Source organism: Paroedura picta, chromosome 15 (genome assembly GCF_049243985.1).
Source record: "Paroedura picta isolate Pp20150507F chromosome 15, Ppicta_v3.0, whole genome shotgun sequence".
NCBI classification, from domain to species: Eukaryota; Metazoa; Chordata; class Lepidosauria; order Squamata; family Gekkonidae; genus Paroedura; species Paroedura picta.
Window position 1 is genome coordinate 12,110,032 of NC_135383.1, and position 20,381 is coordinate 12,130,412.

At 50.3% G+C, this 20,381-nt stretch overlaps 2 protein-coding genes across 4 annotated transcripts; one reads left to right on the top strand and one right to left on the bottom strand.

The window, feature by feature from the left end:
- Positions 1 to 2,784: 2,784 nt before the first annotated feature.
- On the bottom strand, positions 2,785 to 16,141 carry GAS2L2 (growth arrest specific 2 like 2). 2 transcript variants are annotated; one of them, XM_077312106.1, is made up of 6 exons: positions 14,410 to 16,141; positions 13,307 to 13,542; positions 12,073 to 12,180; positions 10,701 to 10,797; positions 7,972 to 8,266; positions 2,785 to 6,543 (listed from the first exon to the last, which is right to left on the bottom strand). In XM_077312106.1, the coding sequence occupies exons 1-6, from the start codon at positions 14,765 to 14,767 to the stop codon at positions 4,725 to 4,727; spliced, it is 2,913 nt and encodes a 970-aa protein (XP_077168221.1). In that variant the 5' UTR covers positions 14,768 to 16,141; the 3' UTR covers positions 2,785 to 4,724. The 2 variants fall into 2 exon arrangements, with proteins under 2 accessions (XP_077168221.1, XP_077168220.1); XM_077312105.1 differs by having other exon boundaries at positions 13,307 to 13,545.
- A 138-nt stretch (positions 16,142 to 16,279) lies between these two features.
- Positions 16,280 to 20,344, top strand: C15H17orf50 (chromosome 15 C17orf50 homolog). 2 transcript variants are annotated; one of them, XM_077312108.1, is made up of 4 exons: positions 16,280 to 16,330; positions 17,716 to 17,944; positions 18,498 to 18,694; positions 20,106 to 20,339. In XM_077312108.1, the coding sequence occupies exons 2-4, from the start codon at positions 17,733 to 17,735 to the stop codon at positions 20,162 to 20,164; spliced, it is 468 nt and encodes a 155-aa protein (XP_077168223.1). In that variant the 5' UTR covers positions 16,280 to 16,330; positions 17,716 to 17,732; the 3' UTR covers positions 20,165 to 20,339. The 2 variants fall into 2 exon arrangements, with proteins under 2 accessions (XP_077168223.1, XP_077168222.1); XM_077312107.1 differs by lacking the exon at positions 16,280 to 16,330 and adding an exon at positions 16,338 to 16,654 and having other exon boundaries at positions 20,106 to 20,344.
- The last annotated feature ends 37 nt before the right edge of the window (positions 20,345 to 20,381 follow it).

Consider the following 20,381-nt stretch of genomic DNA (forward strand, 5'->3'; position numbering starts at 1 on the left):
CCCCCCCAGGGGCGGATTCAATCTTACATCAGCTAATGTCCCGCTAGAAAACCCACAGTTTAAATCTGGAGGGAGATATGAGAGACATAAGCTGATGTAATACTGAATTGACCACTAGAGGGAGTTGGGGCAGAACCAATCCAGAAGCCACAGGAAATCACAAGCAGGGAAAATGAGAATGTGGGGGAAATCCATGTTCATATCATCTGCGGTCTCAGAGAGGACCAACGTCCAGAATTTTAAGAATTGAGGGGGCAATTGTTGCATTTTTTTTCCAGGCCTCAGTCCATCAAAACTTTGCTTCCATCTGTTCTATATCTCATGCACACACACAAGAATCTTCTGAGGGGAAGGCCAGACTTTAACAAGTGAATACGGCACCACTCTTTACTCACACACAAACACCGTTCACTGGCATTCTGGTGACACACAGCACAACTGCCCCCTTCCTAAAAGCCATTTGAGGCCCAACCTGAGTGTGACCCAAACCCTGCCCCCAAATCCTGCCGCTCTGAGTTTCCGACGGCGTTTCAACATCTGCTTCTGAGTCAGTCAGCTCTTCGTTTCCAGCGTCCCAGCCTAGAGCCTCTTCCTCGGCTTTCCCCTTACAACAATCCTGAAATTATTGCTGACATCTACTCCCTGCTGAGAGGGGCTGTGTTACACTTTTCTGGAGGAGGAGGAGAAGGAGGAGGTGCAGGGGGGGCAGCGGGGGGGGGGGGAAGAATCAGGCGATGACTCACAGAAAAGAATTACCCGCTTTCCCAGTTCGCGATCTAAAGACGCGTTTCAGCAGAAATTATAGAAAAGGGGAGGGAAATGAGAGCAGGCAGAAAAAGAGATGCTGATGGAGGAATTTGCTGTCCTGAGCAGAGAAGAAAAAGATGTGCAGTGCCATCCTTAGGAGAATTATGCTCTCCTATATGTATTTATTATTTATGTTAACATTTTTTAGACCGCCGTTCCCAGCAAGCTGGCTCCTGTCGGTTCACAAAAGATAGACATTGCAACATCCAATAAAAACATATAATTAATAACCCCTTAAAACAGTCCTTGATAACACATCAAATGGCAGGGTCTCATATGGCCTAAGAGAAAACCCTCCACGCATTCTGGAGCATTGGTCTTGGGACCAATGGAGTTAAGGCTGGCAGATAAGAAAGGGATAAGGCTCCCAGCACAGTATAACACCGCACCCAGGAGCTGGGAGTGGGAGGGGGGCTCATCACAATTCCCGGGCTCCTACCTGGCCTCAACCCAACGCCTGGTGGAAGAGCTCCATTTTGCAGGTCCCGCGGAACTCAGAGAGTCTCAACAGGGCCTGCAGCTTGTCTGGGAGCTCATTCCACCAGGTAGGGCCCAGGACCGAAAAGAGATCAAAGTCAATGGATTTAGAAAGGTGCAATTTTGCTCAGGATTCTGAGGCCAGGCCCATGTCCGAAGAAGGACCCTCTTCCTCCTTGCTGGCCCCTATTGCAGGAAATCTCTCCAGTACTTCCGGGGGTGCTACTGTCCGTTCTTCTTCCATCGCACCCTTCCTCAAAAACTACCATCGTCCTGGAGCTGCTGGCAGAATGACAGTCGTCAATCACTCACAGCCAAGGTTTGCCACAGTTGCTACATCCTGGCAAACTTTCCCCTCCTGCCCCCACCTTCAGCTGTCTCCCACACCAAAGACTCTGAGCATGTACAGTCTCTGCAGGACAGGGCTTTGTGCACTCAGTGCCAACCTCAAGATGGTGCCTGGAGATATTCCGGAATTACTACTAATCTTCAGCCAACACCGTTCAGTTCCCCAGAAGGGCTGACTTTGCAGCATTTCACCTTGCTGAAGTCCCTCCTCCTCCCAAGCCCGACTCCCCCCGATTCCATTCCCAAATATCCAGGTTTTTCCTAGCCCGGAGTTGGCAACCTTATGAAAGCACATGGAGCTCCTTTATGCTGAGGCCCTTGGCCTCCCAAAGGGAGTATCTATCAAGGTGCTCTGACGGTTTATTCGACAGAACAAAACCCACGGTGTAAAGACAACGCAGTAAGAATTTGTACGAGACGGAGAAAAGCTTTATCCGACGCTTTGAAAGCACAGACAGATCATAGAAATGCTGCCAAGATACTAAGATGCTGAAGAGGTGCCGCTGGAAATTCCTGATCTAAATGAGGGACAGGTAAATCTTACCTTTCACTCCGGAATGCTTCCTCAGTGGACCCAACAAAACCTTTACTGTGCAAGTATCAAAGGCAGCCAGCTGGGTGGCCTTGGGCTCACCACAGCACAGATAAAGCTGTTCTGACCGAGCAGGAATATCAGGGCTCTCTCAGCCTCACCCACCTCACAGGGTGTCTGTTGTGGGGAGAGGAAAGGGAAAGGGATTGTAAGCCGCTTTGAGACTCCTTCGGGTAGAAAAAAGCAGAGTAAGAACCAACTCTTCTTCTTCTGTATAATCAGAGGACATTGCAGCAATGGAGAGACCATATTACTCTCTAATTATTATTATTTTTAAACCACACTTTAACAAGCGTTCAAATTATTCTGGGGAAGACTGAGCAGGCCCAGAGCCCTCTGGGTGGCACTGAAGGTTGAAGGCAGCATAGCAGAGGGGAGGAATACAAAAGGGGAATAAGAGAATCGACTGTAAAGGAAGAGTTTGGGGTCAGGGAGAAATCCCCCCCCCCACATACACCCAAATCCTCATGGGCCCTAATTTTTACTCAGGAGCTCTTCCATTGGCCAATAATCCAGGTCCTCAGGGAGTGAACACAGAACAATGGAATTGTCAGCCCCGAAATTTTATTTGTGGACCCTTCTAGTCCTCATGGTTAGTAGCAAAACATCCCCAAAAGCAAAGGAATAGCAGGGGAGACTCCCCCCACCCTCACACAAACCCTCCATGTATTATGTAAACAGCATCAAATAACACAACTTAAAGACTTTTATATAAATTGTCATAGTTCACCCCACCCACAGAACCTGAGGCGGAGGCTTGTAACGTTGAAAGCAGGGAAGGAAATTGGGATGCCAGCCTCCAGGTGGGGCCTGGGGATACCTCATATTACTCCTCATCTCCAGACTACAGAGATCAGTACATCTGGAGAAAGCAGATGCTTTGGAGGGGTGGACTCAATGTCCCTGTCTTTCCCAGATTCCATTTCCCAAATCTCCAGGAGTGGCTAAGAGTGGCGGCTTCAAATTCGGAGAACTGGGTTTGATTGAGAATTATTTGGCATCGGTATTTTTTCAGGTTTCACGCCAGTTTCGAAGCAGAAAGGAAGGACTTGTTTGATTTGTTCCACGGCCCCTCAGTGACTGATGAAATGCAAGTATAAAAATTGGAAAATACGGAAGCATAACAACTGGGATGTCTTGAGGCTGCTCTCACATAGATGTTTATCTCCACCTGGCCTCTCAAGCCGCAATCTCCCGCCCCCCCAAAAAAAACCTTCCACACAATTTTGATATGCCATTGTCCAGTGCCCAGGTTTTTTGAGGCCTCATAGCTCGTACCCCTCTTGTGGCGCAGAATGGTAAGGCAGCTGACATGCAGTCTGAAAGCTCTGCCCACGAGGCTGGGAGTTCGATCCCAGCAGCCGACTCAAGGTTGACTCAGCCTTCCATCCTTCCGAGGTCGGTAAAATGAGTACCCAGCTTGCTGCTGGGAGGTAAACGGTGATGACTGGGGAAAGCACTGGCAAACCACCCCGTATTGAGTCTGCCATGAAAAAGCTAGAGGGCATCACCCCAAGGGTCAGACATGACCCGGTGCTTGCACAGGGGATACCTTTACCTTTAGCTCATACCCCAAACCTGCTCTTCATGGAAAGATCATTTTCACCACCATGTGTACAGGAAAGTATGGATTTTCAGACTTCCCTGCGACATTCACACCAATGTCCTTCAGCATTTTCATTCAGCTCTGCTATTCTCTCATCCCACCAGGGAGATTTCTGGGACGATTTTTTACATCAGTAGTTGTTATATTTGCTATATGAGCTAGTAGCGATTTTTTTTTTTTAAACCCAGACCTGGATAACTCAGGCTAGTCTAATGTTGTCAGATCTTGGAAGCTAAGCAGGGGCAGCCTCAACTAGTATTCGAAAGGGAGACCGCCAAAGATGACCAGGGTCCCAATGCAGTCAATGGCAAACCACTTCTGTCTCCTGCCTTGAAAACCGACAAGGTTAGGGGCTCATGGGAATTGTAGTCCATGGACATCTGCAGAGCCACAGTCTGGTCACCCCTGCCCAATGAGGTTGCCAAAATATCAGCAGTGACTTGAGGGGGGGAAAATAAATGAAAACCAGAAGAAACCCTCCAAGGGGATGTGATGGAGGAACTGGTGGGCATGAGGAAGTACCAGGAAATATACAGAGAATCCCCTGCGGACACTTCATGGGATCCCCTGCATTCAGAGGGTACAACAAGAAATCTTCTCCATATGGAAGCAGCCCTCAAGACAATAAGTTAAAATTGAGATTGTTTCTCTCAAGAGAGTTTGGACTAACTAAACCATTGGTTTATATAAAATATTTGGTAACATTTATGAAATCTGACTGTGATTGTTGGATCCCTGGAAGCAGGAATCACTACTTAATTCCCAGAACATATTCCTAATATTCCTCAGAAATGTCCTCAGTTGATGTCCTCTTGTGAAGAATCTGGCCCTTGATGTGATCCCAAAAGGACGCTTGCCCCTCAGCTTCTGAAGAGTCAAATCTAGCATCCGACATCACACCCAGGATTCCTCATCATCTGTGAGCTCTGTTGACCCCTTCGGCTTTACTGTTTTCTTCCCAGAATCCCTGCTGAGTGAAGAAGATGGGCTGCATTGAGGAAAATCTTCTATACACCCTCCATTCCCTGAGGCATTTTGCCTCATGTGGGCGAGACAGTTCTGGGCTGGGCCTTCGGAGCTGTGGGCCTTCACCTGGGCTTTGGCACCGGATGCCCTTTGGGCATGCCTGTATGCCACTGGTTTGGGGATCTTTGAAGGCCTCTTCCCGGGCCTGTGGTCCCTGCGCGGTCGGATCTTGGGACGCAACTTGAGCTTGTAAATCGACGGTACACGCTCTGGTTTCTTCAGAGACCGTCTCGGCCTGTTCTGAGGTGGTTTGGAGCTCTCCGGAGAGCTTGTGGTAGAGCAAACATCTTGGCCAAGGGTTACCTCAGGCTCAAGGGCATCGCCGTTTCTGGCGATGTCTGCGTGTTTTTCTTGGGTGTTGTGAGCTGGTTCATTAAGCTTTGGTTCAGTAGCCGCATTCTTCTCCTCAGGAATGGCTATCCTCTCCAGAACTACGTGATCGGTCTGGTTTCCGTTCACTAGCAATGAACTCAACTGAGGAGAATTTCTCTCCGTCTCCACAGGATCCCTGCGCAGTGTCCTGGAGAGCTCTTGGATGACACTGTCATAAGGAAGTCCCACCGGGGGCCACCTTGGCCCACAGGCCGGCACATAGACTCCACTACGAGGCACAGCTTCACCAGGACTCAAGGCCTTCTTGGCACATGGCAAACAGGACAGAGCGTGTGTGGACCACCTCGGGCCATTGCAACCGAAGGGCAGGGCATCCTTCCTTAGACTGTCATCTGTCCTGAAATCTCTCACCTGGTTCTCCTTGGGATGGAGATTACCATAAGACTCTGTCTCCAGCTCCTTGATATTCGACAAAATCTCTTCCTCTAGACTCCTGTAGAGAGCCTGTTCTTCCACCCGGCCAATGGGCAAAGGTGTATAGACTCGTTCCTTCTCCTTGGGGGATCCGTGACCCCCTTTGCTGTCTGTCCAAGGGCCTTTGGGGGCTTCCCCCTCCCTCGACAATGCGCGAGTCTCCTTTATTTGTGTTCCAGCATCCGATCTGCAGATTCTGACCCTTGAGCTCTCCAAAAATCTACCAGGAGAGATCTCCAGACTTCCCGTTTTGCCCCTTCCCGTGTCAGGACCGGCCGTAAAAGATGCCGATTCCCTTGGCAAGAGGCCATTGGCTGCAGGATTATCCCTGTCTTTAAAGCAGAGCTCCTTCTGATAGGCCTTACGAGGAGTTGGGGGTCTGCAAAAAGTCACTCCGGGCTTAATGCCGCTGTCCTGCTTGGGAACCTGAGACGGTTGTTTTACTGGGGAAAGGGGGCGCTTTGTCCACCACCCTTGGGACCCCGTTGCTGCTTCTCTCAGCCCCGTTGGCCTTTCTAGTTGGGATTTGGAGGCCTGATTGTACTTGGACGGGCTGCAAGGACGGACTGGAGTGGAACCGTACTTTAGTTCCTGATGGCTGCTCCCTGGCAACTGATTCGAAGGATTCCTCTGTGTCGCCGGAGCAGATGGCACCCGCTTTCCCGCTTTCTGGAGAGCCGCCGTTTGGACCGTCTTGGTCTCTCTTCCTTGCGCTGGCTTGGGAAGGGCTTTCGAAGGAGATGAGTTGGTGCTTCCGTTCTGCCGGCAGGGGAGCGGATCGTGCCCTGTCTCTCTTCTGCTCGGGGCAGACGGTTTGGAAGTTGGCTTCTCTTCAGGGGCCGGCAGCCTTGGGGGAGGAGTGGCCGAGCATCGTCTCGCTCTGCAAGAGAAAGTCGTTTTCCAGATTACGAAGGTGGGAATCGTGACACAAAGACGCAGCTCACAAAGTGGCCGTCTATGGAAATAGATTATCGCCCCGTTTCGCCCATGACCGACCGGCGGTGAGCTATTCTGGGGTTTTCCCAGTTTGAAAAAGACCTGCCATACATAGAGGCCTGGATTATATTTGGCAAACTGCAGTACAGTAATATGCAATTTTCTATTTTGTTCTCTCTTTGCCTTTTAGGCGTTTTTTTTCTTGTTTCCCACCTGGACCTGCTGTGCAAATTTCCCTCCAGGTTAAATCCTCTAAAAGGGTTTTATTATTATTCTATCCCTGGAGTTGCACAATGGCTTTCTGCCCACCTAGGTGTGCTGTTCTAGTCATGCCTAGAATTTTTGCACCCCAGTTAATTTTGGAAGAGCTGGCTTGATAAAAAGGGACTGAATGGACCACTGGAATGCTTTGATCTCTAAACCGAGGCAGTTTTTTGAAGATTTTGGATTGGTGGTTGGGTTGAGGGCAGCTGGCTTGGGGTGCAGGAATTTGGGCTAGGAAGCGTTTTGCACATTCGCAGGCCTTCCCTGTCGTCTGCCAACCAGAACTTGGAGGTACAGTGCTCTTGACCATGGAGGTTCTGTTTTGTTTTTGTGTTTGGAAACTGCATTTTGGCTTCAAGACGGGCTTCAAGAAATAACCCTCTCTGATATGGAGGTTTGGATTTCATATGGGCCGTTGACCAGCCTGCAACATTTCTCGTCTTTGAGGCCTTGGTTTTCCCTTTGTTTCCCTTGCATCATGTCTTCTTCGGTTCTCTGTGCTTTCTCGAATGGATGGTTTGAGAAAGCACAGGGGATCGAGGAGGAAAACATGGATGGGCAAGCAAATGAAGAAGAAAGATACCAAGCTCAAAGAACAACCATGGCAGGCCAGCACTCAGCTCATGGGAAAAGCTCTGCTTGAAAGACCATTGGCCTATCTTTCCTCCGGACTTGTTCCAAATTCCTCGTAGGAACACCAATGGCTTTAAAATCAACACGGTTTACAATTCGGGCACAGAACTACCCTCTTCTTTTCCACTTTTCCACTGAGATTACACTTGAGTTGGCCAGAAATGATGTACATTTACGTTGCCATGTCCTTGGTGGTCTCCTTTCCAAGTATTGACTTACTTGGCTTTTGAAACCTGACAAAATTGGCTTGGGTCAGTGGTGGCCAAACGGTGGCTCTCCAGATGTCCATGGACTACAATTACCATGAGCCCCTGCCAGGGGCTCATGGTAAATGTAGTCCATGGGCATCTGGAGAGGCACCATTTGGCCACCCCAGCTGCCTCCCCTCCCCGGTTGGAAACTAGGAATGTGTTAAAAGGATTTGTGAGTGGGGAACTCATCCAATCCCTTCTGTTGCAGATTATCTTCTTCTCACCTGGCTGAAGGAGCCCTCCATGGCTCAGAGTGGTCCTGGGACATCTGGGCTCCCGGAGGTTTCTTGCTCCTGTTGCTGTGGTCTGAGGGCAAAGGTGACAGAGTATTCCGACGGACGCCAAGAGCGTGGGCCGTGTAGGTCCTCCAGTCCACCGGGGGCAGCGGGCTTTGGGATCTGCTCACAATTAACGTGGGCTGAGGCGTGCTGGGGTCGTCTGGCCGGGCTGTGATCTCGTGCTGGACCCTCGTCACTTGTGCTCTCTGAAGGCTGGTTGTCTTCAAGGACTGCTTGTGAGCTGCAGAAATTAATGCGGGGGTCAGTTTCTGCACAGCTAGGGGGAGAGAGCTCCTGTCAACCAGGTTCTGTGATCCCAACCTCCGCACAAACAGGAGAAAAACCAACTGGTCAAGCTTTCACAAATAATGCCTAGGCTATCTTTCCCTGGAGATGTTTCTGCCTCCCAGGCAGCTGTTAAAGGCACAAAGCCTCGATCCATAGCAGGCAGTAATGCTAACGAAGCATTAATTTTATCTACATTGTCATTTTCACCCCCTGCTCCTGGGAGATTTGGGGGGTGAAGCCTGGGGAGGGTGGGAATTAGGAAGGGGAATGGCCTCAGCAGGAGGTCCCCTGGGAGGCAGGTGGGGCTGAGACAGCTCTGAGAGAACAGATCTGAGAGAAGAGCTCTAAGAGATCTGCAACTAGCCCAAGGCCATCCGGCTGGCTGCTTGTGGAGGAGCAGGGAATCAAACCCGGCTCACCAGATTAGAAGTCAACTCTCTAAACTGGGGTGTTATACTTTGGAGTGGAAATCGGTGCTCAGGTCTCTTCAACAGCCAAATGAAATCAATGAAAGGAAGGTACAGTTTTGTTGAGGATGAACCTTTGCACTTTTCTTTGATGTGAAACATAACAAAACTCGTTTTGAGATAACAAAAACTGCGTGGGTTGATGTTTATCTTGGCTTCAACAACAACAGTTGCTTTAGGTATATTGCTTTTGCGTTTTGCCTGTTGTTTTCTATGTCATGTTTACTTAACTTCCAGGCGGGGCCTGGAGGTCTCCCGGAGCTGGAATTGGTCTCCAGGAGAAAAGGTCAGTTCCCCTGAAGAAGAGGACTGCTTGGCAAGGTGGACCCAATGGCTTTATACCCCACTGAAGTCAATCCCTCCCCAAACCTCTCTCTCTCCAGGTTCCACTCCCCAAATCTCCTGGTATTTCCTGGCCTGGAGTTGGGAACCTACCAATATCAGAGAAAGACTAGTCCTTCCTCCAGGCCCTGTTTCTCTCCTTCTGTGGGACTGGTCTGCCCTCTAGTGGCCACCAGTGGATCATTACAGACAGTTGCTTGCCTAATAAGGTTGCTAGGTAGTTGGGACACCGATTTGGAAGCAAATCTTACTCTTTGCTGATCGCCCTACATCAACCAGCTCCCCGAGGCTCTGGGAAAGGATGGGCTGCAAAGTTTCTAAACTGACTGAGTCAGTCCCCCATCCCCAAGTCCCCATCCCCAAGGACCAGATTGTCGTTTGCATGAGCAAACATGCAGGTACCGAGTTAGTGCTTAAAGTCTACAGCTGGGTGCCCAGATCTATGGGCTACGGGTTCGTTCCAGATGTAGGCATAGCAGAGGCACATCTGTCCTTAAAGCCTAGCCCAAAGATGCAATGACTGATTTCACAGCTGTTCTTATGGCACGCCCTTCTTCCTGCCTGTTGCCGAGATTTCTGCAGTACGAACTCCGCTGTATTGTCCCTTGGAGACCTGTCCTGTGGCCCATATTCATGCTATGGATCTCATCTTGAATCTCAGCAAGGGGGCATCATCTAAGCATGGAATTGGGGTCCCTGTGGGTGGGCAGGTCGTTGTGAATTTCCTGAAATCTGCAGGGAGTTGGACTAGATGGCCCTGGAGGTCCCTTAAAACTCCATGATTCTAAGAAAGGCCAGCTACGAGTGACGTCAAATGAATCGATACCTCTCACATTTTAACCCTGCCTTTCTTATCAGATGCTCGGTGTGATAGGTATTCAGCTTCTTGGCTTCATTTTTCACAATAACCCTGTGAGGCAGGTTCCATCTTTGTTTATTACGTCATGGGGCCCAGAGGGGCATGCAAAAGGTCCCCAGAGGACTCCTATGCAGGCGCTGCTCAGCTTCAGCCAGATGGCTGTTACCCGTCACTTCCTGGTCATGGGGCAGGTGACATTTCTCAGAGCATTTTTGCTGAATTCAAAGGAGCTCACTTCCCCATGGCCCAGCCCCAGGGCCTGTGGGCAGAGGACTTGGTTGACCCATCCAGAATAAACTCCCTGTGCTTCTGAATGGGTCTGTCTAGACCCCTCGCCAAATGGCCAATGATAACCCAGGAGGGGGTGGGAAGGGGAGGGCCCCTGGGCTGGGCTGTCCACAGCTATTCTGCATATATTCTGCACCACTTCTGGGTTTCTCGAAGCCTGAAGAACATTTTAGGGTTTCTCAATGGTAAACATAATTGAGAGAGGATGGACTGGAGGTTGCCAAGCCAGAACACTGACTCATGGAGAGACCCTATGGGAAATGGGGGTTTTGGGTTCGTGAACCTCTTTAGCGATCAAATGTCATTACTTCTCAGGCCTCGGGCTTTGGGTTTCTAGGAGGGAAACACGGGGTGAATCAGGGGGCCTGTTTTCAGGAACGAGAGATGCGCACAGGGTCTTACTTTACACTAAGAGGTACAAGGAGACGTACACAGTGAGGTGCATCGGCAGGGGTCGTGCTTATCCAGGTAATGCTCCAGCGTGTCCCAGCCGCCGCCCACTCGCACCATGACGTGATTCCGCAGGATCTAGAGCAAGCAAAGCGCACCAGAGTGAACCAAGGGAAGTGAACGCAGGTGGGCACCAGGACTGTGCGCAAGAGAGATTCGCGCCTCCGCCATCAAGAAGAACAATCCAGAACAGCTCCCAGATTATACCTAATGTTACTATATTAAAAACACCTTCCTTGGAAGTAAACAAATAAAATCCTGTAAGGTTGACAGCTCTGGTTTTGAAATACCTGGAGATTTTAGGGGTAGTCCCTAGGGAGGGTGGGGTTTGGGGAAGGGAAAGGGAAAGGGAAAGTACCTCAGCAGGGTATAATACCACCTTCCAAAACAGCCACTTTCTCCCAGGGAACTGACCTCTGTACTCTGGAGATGCTTTAATTCCAGGAGATCTCCAGATGCCACCTGGATGGCTGGCAACCCTGTCATCTCCAAAAGACCCAGCTTCCTCCTCCTCCTCCATGTGTAGACCCGGCTTCCTAAAAGGATTGGAGAATCCTAAAAGGATTCCCGGAGAATACATCCACCAGCAGCTATTCGATATGGTATCTCAACTGTGCCGAAGAGGTTTACCTCTGTCGTCGGAAGAGAAGGCTGCCCATTTCATGCCTTGCCTCTTGAGTGTCCCTTCCAATTGATGCTCCTCTCCCTGGTCCAATTGACTTCCCCGGCAGCCAACAAAATGGCTCGGACTCAGCACTTTGAAACAGAACTGCACGAAAGCAGCTATTACAGCCGTTCAACTAAGAAAAGCCGTTTCCGATTGGCCAGGCTCACGGCGGCTCTAGACATGTTTCATTCTGCCTCGGTTTGTGGGTCCCGTCTAATTATGAGGCCGGGCAAGGATGAGACTCTGGCCTCCGGACCTGAGAAATTCACCAACCAGACACCCTCCCTCCCCCCAAAACTCTGATCAATCCCTACAGGGAGACGGAGAATAGGAGGTGGTTTCAAGGAAGCATCGGCCGTTTTATTGTTTTCTTGCTTGTTACGTATTGTTTTAAAATGTTGTTCACCGTCCTGATGTTGAAACTTTTGCACTGGGCCGTTTCGGTTTGCGCACCTCCAATTAATGGGAGTTTTAATGGGGTTTTAAGACATTGTGGGTTTTAAGACATTTCAAATAAATTGAATAATAATAATAATAATAATAATAATAATAATAATAATAATAATAATAATAATAATAATAATAATAATAATGGGTTTTTAAGACATTTCAAATAAATTGAAAAATAATAATTATTATTATTATTATCCCCTCCCCCCCCCCCAAAGCCCTGTGTCCAGACTCACCCTGACAAAAATGAGGGTGTGTGAGTTTCCCACGCGGTACTTCCCCTCCGACACCTTGATCATGCAGAACTGAACCGGGCATGTGCAGCGGCTGACCAGGTGCTGGACCTGAGAGGGAAGCAGAGCAATTAGGGTCAGCCGAGGACCAGGGAAAGAAGGGCAACCGGCTGTGGCAGGAAGCGCAGGGGAAGCGCTGCCGGAGCTTTGGGCAAACGTACCCAGATGAGCCTCCAGTCAATTCAGCATCCGAAACGGGAAGAAGAGGAAAAGCTGGGATTTATTACCCTGCTTTTTACTACCTGAAGGAGTCTTAAAGGGGCTCACAATCGCCTTCCCTTCCTCTCCCTGCAACAGACACCCTGTGAGGTAGGCGGGGCTGAGAGAACTGCTCTGCAAGAATAGGCCTAAGAGAAGTGACAGACCCAAGGTCACCCCACTGACTGCATGTGGAGGATTGGGGGTTCAAATCCAGTTCTCCAGATTAGAGGCCACTGCTATTAACCACATACTGCTCTTAACCACATGCCCTCCCCCACAAATCTCATTTTAGGAAAGTTTATTGGCAATATTACACAATGGAGTAGAATGGATGGTGTAGTGGTTAGGAGTGCGGACTTCTAATCTGGCGAGCTGAATTTGATTCCCTGCTCCTCCACATGCAGCCAGCTGGGTAACCTTGGCCTAGTCACAGCACTGATAAAGCTGTTCTGACCGAGCAGTGATATTAGGGCTTTCTCCGCCACAGCTTCCTCACAGGGTGTCTGTTGTGGGGAGAGGAAAGGGAAGGCAAATTTAAGCCACTTTGAGCCTCCTTCAGGTAGAGAGACCAACTCTTCTTTTTCTTGCTTGAGGTACCACCCATGGAAACAGCCCACCCTAAAACCGTACCAGGGCAAACTTATATCTGCTGGCTAACAATTCTGTGCGTGCTTTTCTGTGTTTCAGGTGTGCTTTACCGTCAACTCCTGCAAAAATCGTCTCCTGATTTTTCGAGGTAGCGGTGGGAGTTTGACACCAAACTCAGAAGAAAACGGGGACAAAAATAGTTCGAAGGACTTCAGCAAGAAGGCAGAAGCACGTTCTCCTGCTCCCCCAAATGCAGGATGTCAATAATTTAAATAAATAAATTATTTAAATAAATAAATAGATCATGTGCTATCTGGCATCTCAGTGTTTGCGATGGAATTCACAGTTCTGCCCAGACGTATGTAGCCCAGTATCAGGCCTTCCTTACCATCTGGTCTAGGTTCTTGAAGTTCCGGGGCTGCCTTTGGGGCCTGGGGAGAGGGGTTTCCTCGGGTGGCAGGTTCATGTCCTCGCGAATTTCCTCCTCGATCTCCTCCTCCATCTGGATTAAGACGGGGGCGCTCATGCCGAAGCGGGAGGCACGTCGGGCCACTTCCAAGAGGCACAGGATGAAATTTTTCTCGTTCTTGCGCAATACGAGGTCCTCCGTCTCAAACATCAGGACTTCTGAAACAAACAAGACCGTCTAGGAGGGACTCGCAGATAGGCTCCCGGGACCGGTGGGGAAAGTCATCGTCAAGGGGAAACCAAATCCTACTCATTTCGGGATTGCAAACCCAGCAAGAGGCAAGTGTTAAAATACAGGGATCACCCACGTGTCCCCTCCAAGAGACACCAAGAAAGGTGATAGAAAGAAGGTTCTCCAGGGTTGACCTTCTCCGTGAGCGAACGCTGGCAGGGGCTCATGGGAATTGTAGTTCATGGACATCTGGAGGGCCGCAGTTTGACTACTCCTGATCTAGAATACACTCCCACAGGATACCATCAATAGATTTCCAGCAATATATTTTTAAAGTATCTTCCCAAGGGCTTTTGTGAGGGTCTAACACATTATCTGCCCTGATTTCATTTTTTGTGGTGCCCAATTTTATTTTCAAGGTTTTTTTGGGGGGGGGAGGGGGGTGTTGTACTTTCATTGAGTAGGTTCTACATTCAAACGACATCAGCTTGTTGGTGGCTGAGATGTAGGGTTGGCAAATTACTGTCAATCTTGTGGGGGGGGAGTCTGGGGGTAGGATTTTGGGAGAGAAGGGAGCTCAGCTGGGTAGAACGCCAGAAAGCCCACCCTCCAAAAGAGCCACTTTCTTTAGAAGAGCTGCTCTTTGTCCTCCAGAAACAAATTTTAATTCTTGTGGTTCTACAGCCCAAACCTGGAGGTTGGCAACCGAGCTGGGATGACGGAATGGGTGACTTCATTCTCTGTTCTCTTGGAACAAAGGGGGGAAACGACACACCAAGAGAGAGGAAAGTAAATGACGGGAACAGATGAGACGCGAAAGTAGAATTGGGTTACAATCCCGAGCGCCATACCTTTAATACCCATCTCCTTCCGGCACCACTGGATGAAGTTGGACACGTTATCCCGGGCTTGGAATGTGCCCGGCTGAGCCGATTCATTACAGGTGACCCCACCGGTGGGCAGCTGGACTTTGTGAACCAAGCTCGGGTACTCCCGGCTGAAATCTCGGGCCACCTGGGTGACGTGGTTGGCGTGGCCGCAGAGCACGCTGCCCGTCTCCAGGATCTCCAAGAAGGAGGCCACGTTGATTTCCAGGCCATACAGTTCGTTCAGCCACTCCGCGAGGTCTTCCTTCATGGCGTACAAGTACTGCTCGCTTGACTCGTAGGGGCGGATGCTCTTCATGGGGGCCTCCTGGATCCCTGACATCTTCCCGGAAGGGGACCCCCGGAAGCGGTGGGGGATGAAGAGACCCCTGGCTCAGATGGAGTTACAACTATGCCTGGTGGTCAAAAGGACTGTCACTTGGTCCTTGGAATCTGTGGACCCATCTCTTGAGGACCTCCTGGTTACTCCTGAGGCCATCACCGCAGGGTTCTCTTGGGAAGGAAGCGACCCCTTTCCCCATCCGCCGTCACACGAGCAGAGGAACAGCCCACCCCTGAGCTGGTAGGGTCATCCCTCTTAACAAAAGACGAGAGGGACCAGATTCAAGTGGGTCGCCGTGTTGGTCTGAAGCAGGACAACAACAATGGGGTCCAATCGCACCTTTAAGAGCAACCAAGATCTATGCAAGGCGTGAGACCAGAGCGTTGCCTCTGTAACATCTTCATCTCATGATCTCCCTTCTTCTCCTCCTTTCATTCTTCCCAATTAAGCGACTTCCCCCAACCTGTTGCTCGGAGATCTTCGTCGATCGGAGTCTTCGCCACGGGCTGCTTCTCTTTCATCCCAGAACAATCCAGCAAACAGATCTTATATTCCTTCTGTCGTGAGCTGAAGAGGTCCTCTCCCAAAGGGAATGTCTGGAACTCCTGGTGCAAAATACAAGGGAGGAAACAGGGGAATCTCCACTCAGGGACCTGCTGTGGCTCTGTTGTGTTTCCTCTTCCAAGTTCTGTTCCCCTTGGTGACAAAACACTCCCCATTCACCCGGCTGGATGGATCGGATGTCACTTTCCATCATCTGGAACAGGCGGCCCTCTGCTCCTTTCCGCACAGCCGATTAGCTTGATGGATTGCATCCCCTGAACGTGTGCGGAACTGGAGGCTTTCCGCAGTCTGAAAACACTGGCAGGAGGACACATCACTCGGTCGAGGTCCTTTGGACAATTGGTCAGGATGGATAATGTGCCTTCTAGCACTGTGTGGTTCATCAAATGCCTCCTGGAAGTCATGAATCAGGGTGCAACTTCCCTATCTCTGACAATCGAGGTATACTGCAACTGTCCATGGAAGTTCCATTCCCAGGAGCAGACTGGCCTTGAATCTTGCCAGGAAAGTTCCTGGTGGACCACTGGGCCACAGGGCCACTGTCAGCCTGAATTAAGTGGTGCTTCACCTGCCCCTGGGGGTCGCTCTGGGCAGCTTTCTCCTAGGGCACTAACATCCCAGTTTGTCTCTGCTCATTCCGAAGTCCACTATGGATGCAAGATGAGCCCTGCTGGATCACAGCAAAGACCTGGTCCTGGTGTCGTTTCTCACATAGGCAAATTCAGGGAGCCTGGAAGCAGTTTGCTGACTTGACTTTTGACCCACGCAGCCTCTGCATACTTGCAGAATGATTCGGTTGGGCAGCCATGATGGCCTGAAACAACAGGACCAAGTTTGAGTCCAGCAGTGCCTTGAAGACCACCTTTAAGGTTAAAGTTCATTGACCTTTAAGGTGTCATTGGATTCAAACTTCTTTTCTGGTACTGGAGAATCTATCTGATGTCACAATGGCTTACATCAGTTACCTGGCCAAAGCAAGGCATTCTGGGAGATAGACAGGTAAGTCCCAGGCGAGGAGTTGCTCTCTTTCAGTTGTACCTTACAACAGGGAGATCTCTGGGTTCTGACCCACTCTTGGGTCTTTGTCTGGCTGGGCTTTCACTAGTTTTCTGGGTCACAGTGGGAAGGAGTCCGTATAACGCCTCTCCCCCCGACACAGGACTCATTCCTTCTTTAGATTTATATCTCCCTACTGTTGTTCCCATTGGGCAGCCAAAGCAGCTTACAACATCAGCTGTTGTGGGTTTTCCAGGCTGTATGGCCGTGCTCTTATGATTTTAGTCCCTGACCTTTCGGTAGTAACTGTGGCCGGCGTCTCCAGAGGTAGGACACGGCAAGATGGGTGCTCTTAACATCAGCTCAGGCGTTGTTCCCCCCCTCCCCCATTTTGTCCCCACAACCACTTTGCTAAGAGGCTGGCAAGGAGAGAGGGACTGACCCCAGATTGCCCAGCAAGCTTCTACGGCAGGCCCCTTTCTTTATTTTCAGCTAGGATGGCCGCTCTTTCACAGCACGTTCTTTAGGGATTCCTGCATTTGACAAGTCAGGGTCTGTCTTGGTTCTGTTTTTCTTAGGCTAGGTATGCAGGTTTATCTAGGACAGGGGTAGTCAACCTGTAGTTCTCCAGATGTGCATGGACTACAATTCCCATGAGCCCCCTGCTAGCATTTGCTGGCAGGGGCTCATGGGAATTGTAGTCCATGAACATCTGGAGGACCACAAATTGACTTCCCCCTGATCTAGGACACTTAAAAAAAAATCCAGCCACTGTCCAGGAGAAGGCTCTACGCCAGAATAATAATTTGCATTTTACATGTTTCCGCAATTCCAAACCCAATATATCATCTTGTAATCTACACATCAGTCCTGTAAGGCAGGCTAGTATTAATCTCTTCACCAGCCTTTCTCAGCTTTTTTACTGTTGACTAACCCCTGAAACATCATTCGGGCTTTGAGAAACCCCAGAAGTGGCACCATCGTGTGGAAAATGGTTGGGAAGCAGAGCTGTGGACACGCCCACCCGGGGCCCTCCCACCCCCTCCTGGCCCATCATTGGCTATTTGGGGAAAGGGGCCGGGTCAACATGACCATACCTGGTCATATCATCCGATAAATGTTTAACAAATTAAAATATAGATATAAATGAATTAACTCCTGCCCATTTGGGAAACCCAGGGCCGTCAAGAAACCCTGGGGTTTCAAGAAGCCCTGGTTGAAAAAGCCCTACTCTACACACTGAAGTAAGGGGGCAGAGACTGAGAGAAAAGGGGGTTGGCTGAAGGGTCGTCTTTGACTATCACAAACTTCATTCTGGGGATTCATCTCTCAGCCCCTGCGCCATCTCTTAGGCCCTTACGGGTATCCTCCCCTCCTTTTCTGCCCAGGTTTTCTGCCATTCCCGATGTCTGGAAGCAGACCAGAAGAGGAAGAAAGAGGGAAAGAGGAGCCACATCCCCCTGCAGAGCTGAAGGTGCCAGAGACGGAGGCCGTGGCGGAGAACTCAGTCGGCATCTTCCCGACGTCGAGCGTGGAGCAAGCAGAGAAGCAGGACAGCTGGTTTTGGAACTGGTTGTCTTTATCCGTCCTGTCCGGGCTGACCTGGCTGGGGGACAGGTAGCTCATCCTGGATGTTCTCCTTTGGGTATTGTTGAGTGGGAGCCTAACAGATGTTTGGGGCCTAATAGATGCTATGACTTAGTAACCTTTTCACTTTCTATCCGAGGTCCAAAAAGAATTCTAGCCGTTGCAATTTTCTTTTTTACTCCTTTTGTCTGTGGGGTAATTCACAACAACTATTCCCCGCTGAAGACTGATGAGCCGATGAGCTTTTATTGGACCAAAGGAAAGGAAAGGAATCACAGCTAATCTCCGGACTACGTACTTCGGTTCCCACAGAGAAAACGGCTGACTTAGGGGGTGGATGCTATGGTTCTGTACCCCAATGAGGCATCTCCCCGAACCCTGCTCTCCCCAGTTTTTACCCCCAAACCTCCAGGAATTTCCCGGTCAGGAGCTGGCAACCCTGGGCCCACAGCTGAATCCAAGCTCTGCCCAGATTCTCTTTCCTTGAAAACCAGTGGCCTGCAAGTTCCATTCATGCCTCTGATTCATCTTTCAGACAGAAGGTGCACCCAACCCTTTGACTCTTCCTCCCCCTCTGCCCCAGAAACCAGGTGCCCCAGGAGGCGGTGTGCTGTCGCTCGGAGAGAAGGCCGTCCGGGAGGATGTGTCCGGACTGTGAGATCATGTTCTGTAAGAAATGCGAGAAGCTGCACTACAGCCGGGCCTTCATCGAGCACGGACTCCTGGGTCACCACAGCCCAGAAACGCTGCCGAGGATCGTCAGCCCGGCCCTGAGCACAGGCAAGACCCCTTGAGGACTAGTCTGCTGGGAGGTCAACTGATGACTGTGAATCCGGGGAGAGTTCTAGGTTAGCCCTGCCACCAGCTTGTTCTAGGAGACACAATTTCCAAAAGGCTAGGCTCCGGGTTAGCAAAGACCTGGAGATTTTGCGGGTGGAGCAAGAGGAGGGTGGAGCTTTGGGACAGGAGGGACAAGTGGGGTATAATGCCATGGATTCCCCCTTCTGAAGCAGCCACTTGCTTCTGGTGTCGTGATCTCTGTCCCTGGAGTTGAAAGAGCAGGAGAATTCCAGCCCACATGTCAACCCTAGCTTCTGGGGATTTTTATAATGTAACCCTTCTGTTTTTATTGTATGGGGAATGGCCATTCGTTTAGAGGGAGGAAGGTGGGCTAGCCATGGCTGTTGGCTGTGGTAACTCAATGGAACCTGCACATCCAGGGGCCTTCTATCTGTAAATAGCAATTGCTGGGGATCCACAGCTAAAGAAGTTGGCCGCTTTCACACCTGGCTTCTGGGCTCCTCAGGGGTGGCCACTGGGGGGAGTCAACATCCTGGATGAGAGGGACTGGGGTCTGCTCCTGAAGGGCTCTTCCTCTGTTCTTATTAACCGTGGTTAGGGTGGAGAAGGTGTAAGGGAAATCGGGGTCCGCCTTCTCCTCCAGTGGGTCTCACCAAGGGCAGAGAACCAATAAACACACCGAAACCCGATGATTAGAAAAAGGTATATTAAAAGATGTTCTGAAGCAGGACTAGTCAAACTGCGGCCCTCCAGATGTCCATGGACTACAATTCCCAGGAGCCCCTGCCAGCATTTGCTGGCAGGGGCTCATGGGAATTGCAGTCCATGGACATCTGGAGGGCTGCAGTTTGACTACCCCTGTTCTAAAGCTACAGCAAGCTAGAGTAGCAATGTAGATACATAGTATGACAGAGAGTAAGGAAGACAGACCCTAACTGGTCCCGTCTCCCCTCATAGCTGGGAGACGAGCGAGGTAGAATCATAGAATCCTAGATGGAAGGGGCCATACAGGCCATCTAGTCCAGCCCCCTGCTCAACGCAGGATTAACCCTAAGAGGTCCAGGCTGGTTTGATTTCTCTTACCCAAAACGTACCGGCAGAGTCCTCGAGGATGAACGTTAGGATCTGCAAGGGGGGGGGGTCTGTCTTCCTGGCTCTCTGCCTTTGGTGGGACCCACTAGGGGTGAAGGGAGACTCCAAATTACCCTTACAGAAGGTATCCATGAATAGCAGTTGCAGGGCATGCGTGTATCAAACAACAAGGAAGTGCTGCTGAGATTCTCTCTAAAAATAACTGGGTGGGGGACACTTTTAGAACAGGGGGTGCTGGCCTAGAGGACCCATGGTGGCCCAAACTCAGCTGTTCTGTGTCCTTGGGGGTTAATTCCAGGTTCTGTGGAGGTGGGCGCTGTTGCGGACCACGAAGACGACGAGGTCAAGAAGGCGTGAGGTGGAGGGAGACGAGGTTTCCTGAGGACGCAGGACCAGGAATTGTGTTCGTACAAGAAGGAAAGGAAGACGGGCTTGTCTCTCTGACTCTCAATAAACCGAAACGCGGGCACCGCCATGAATGGCCGGCCCTTCAGCAAAAACCCGTTCCTCTCTCTCAAAAAAAAAATAATTCCAGTGAGTTGCCATGTTGGTCTGAAGCGGCAGAACCAAGTTT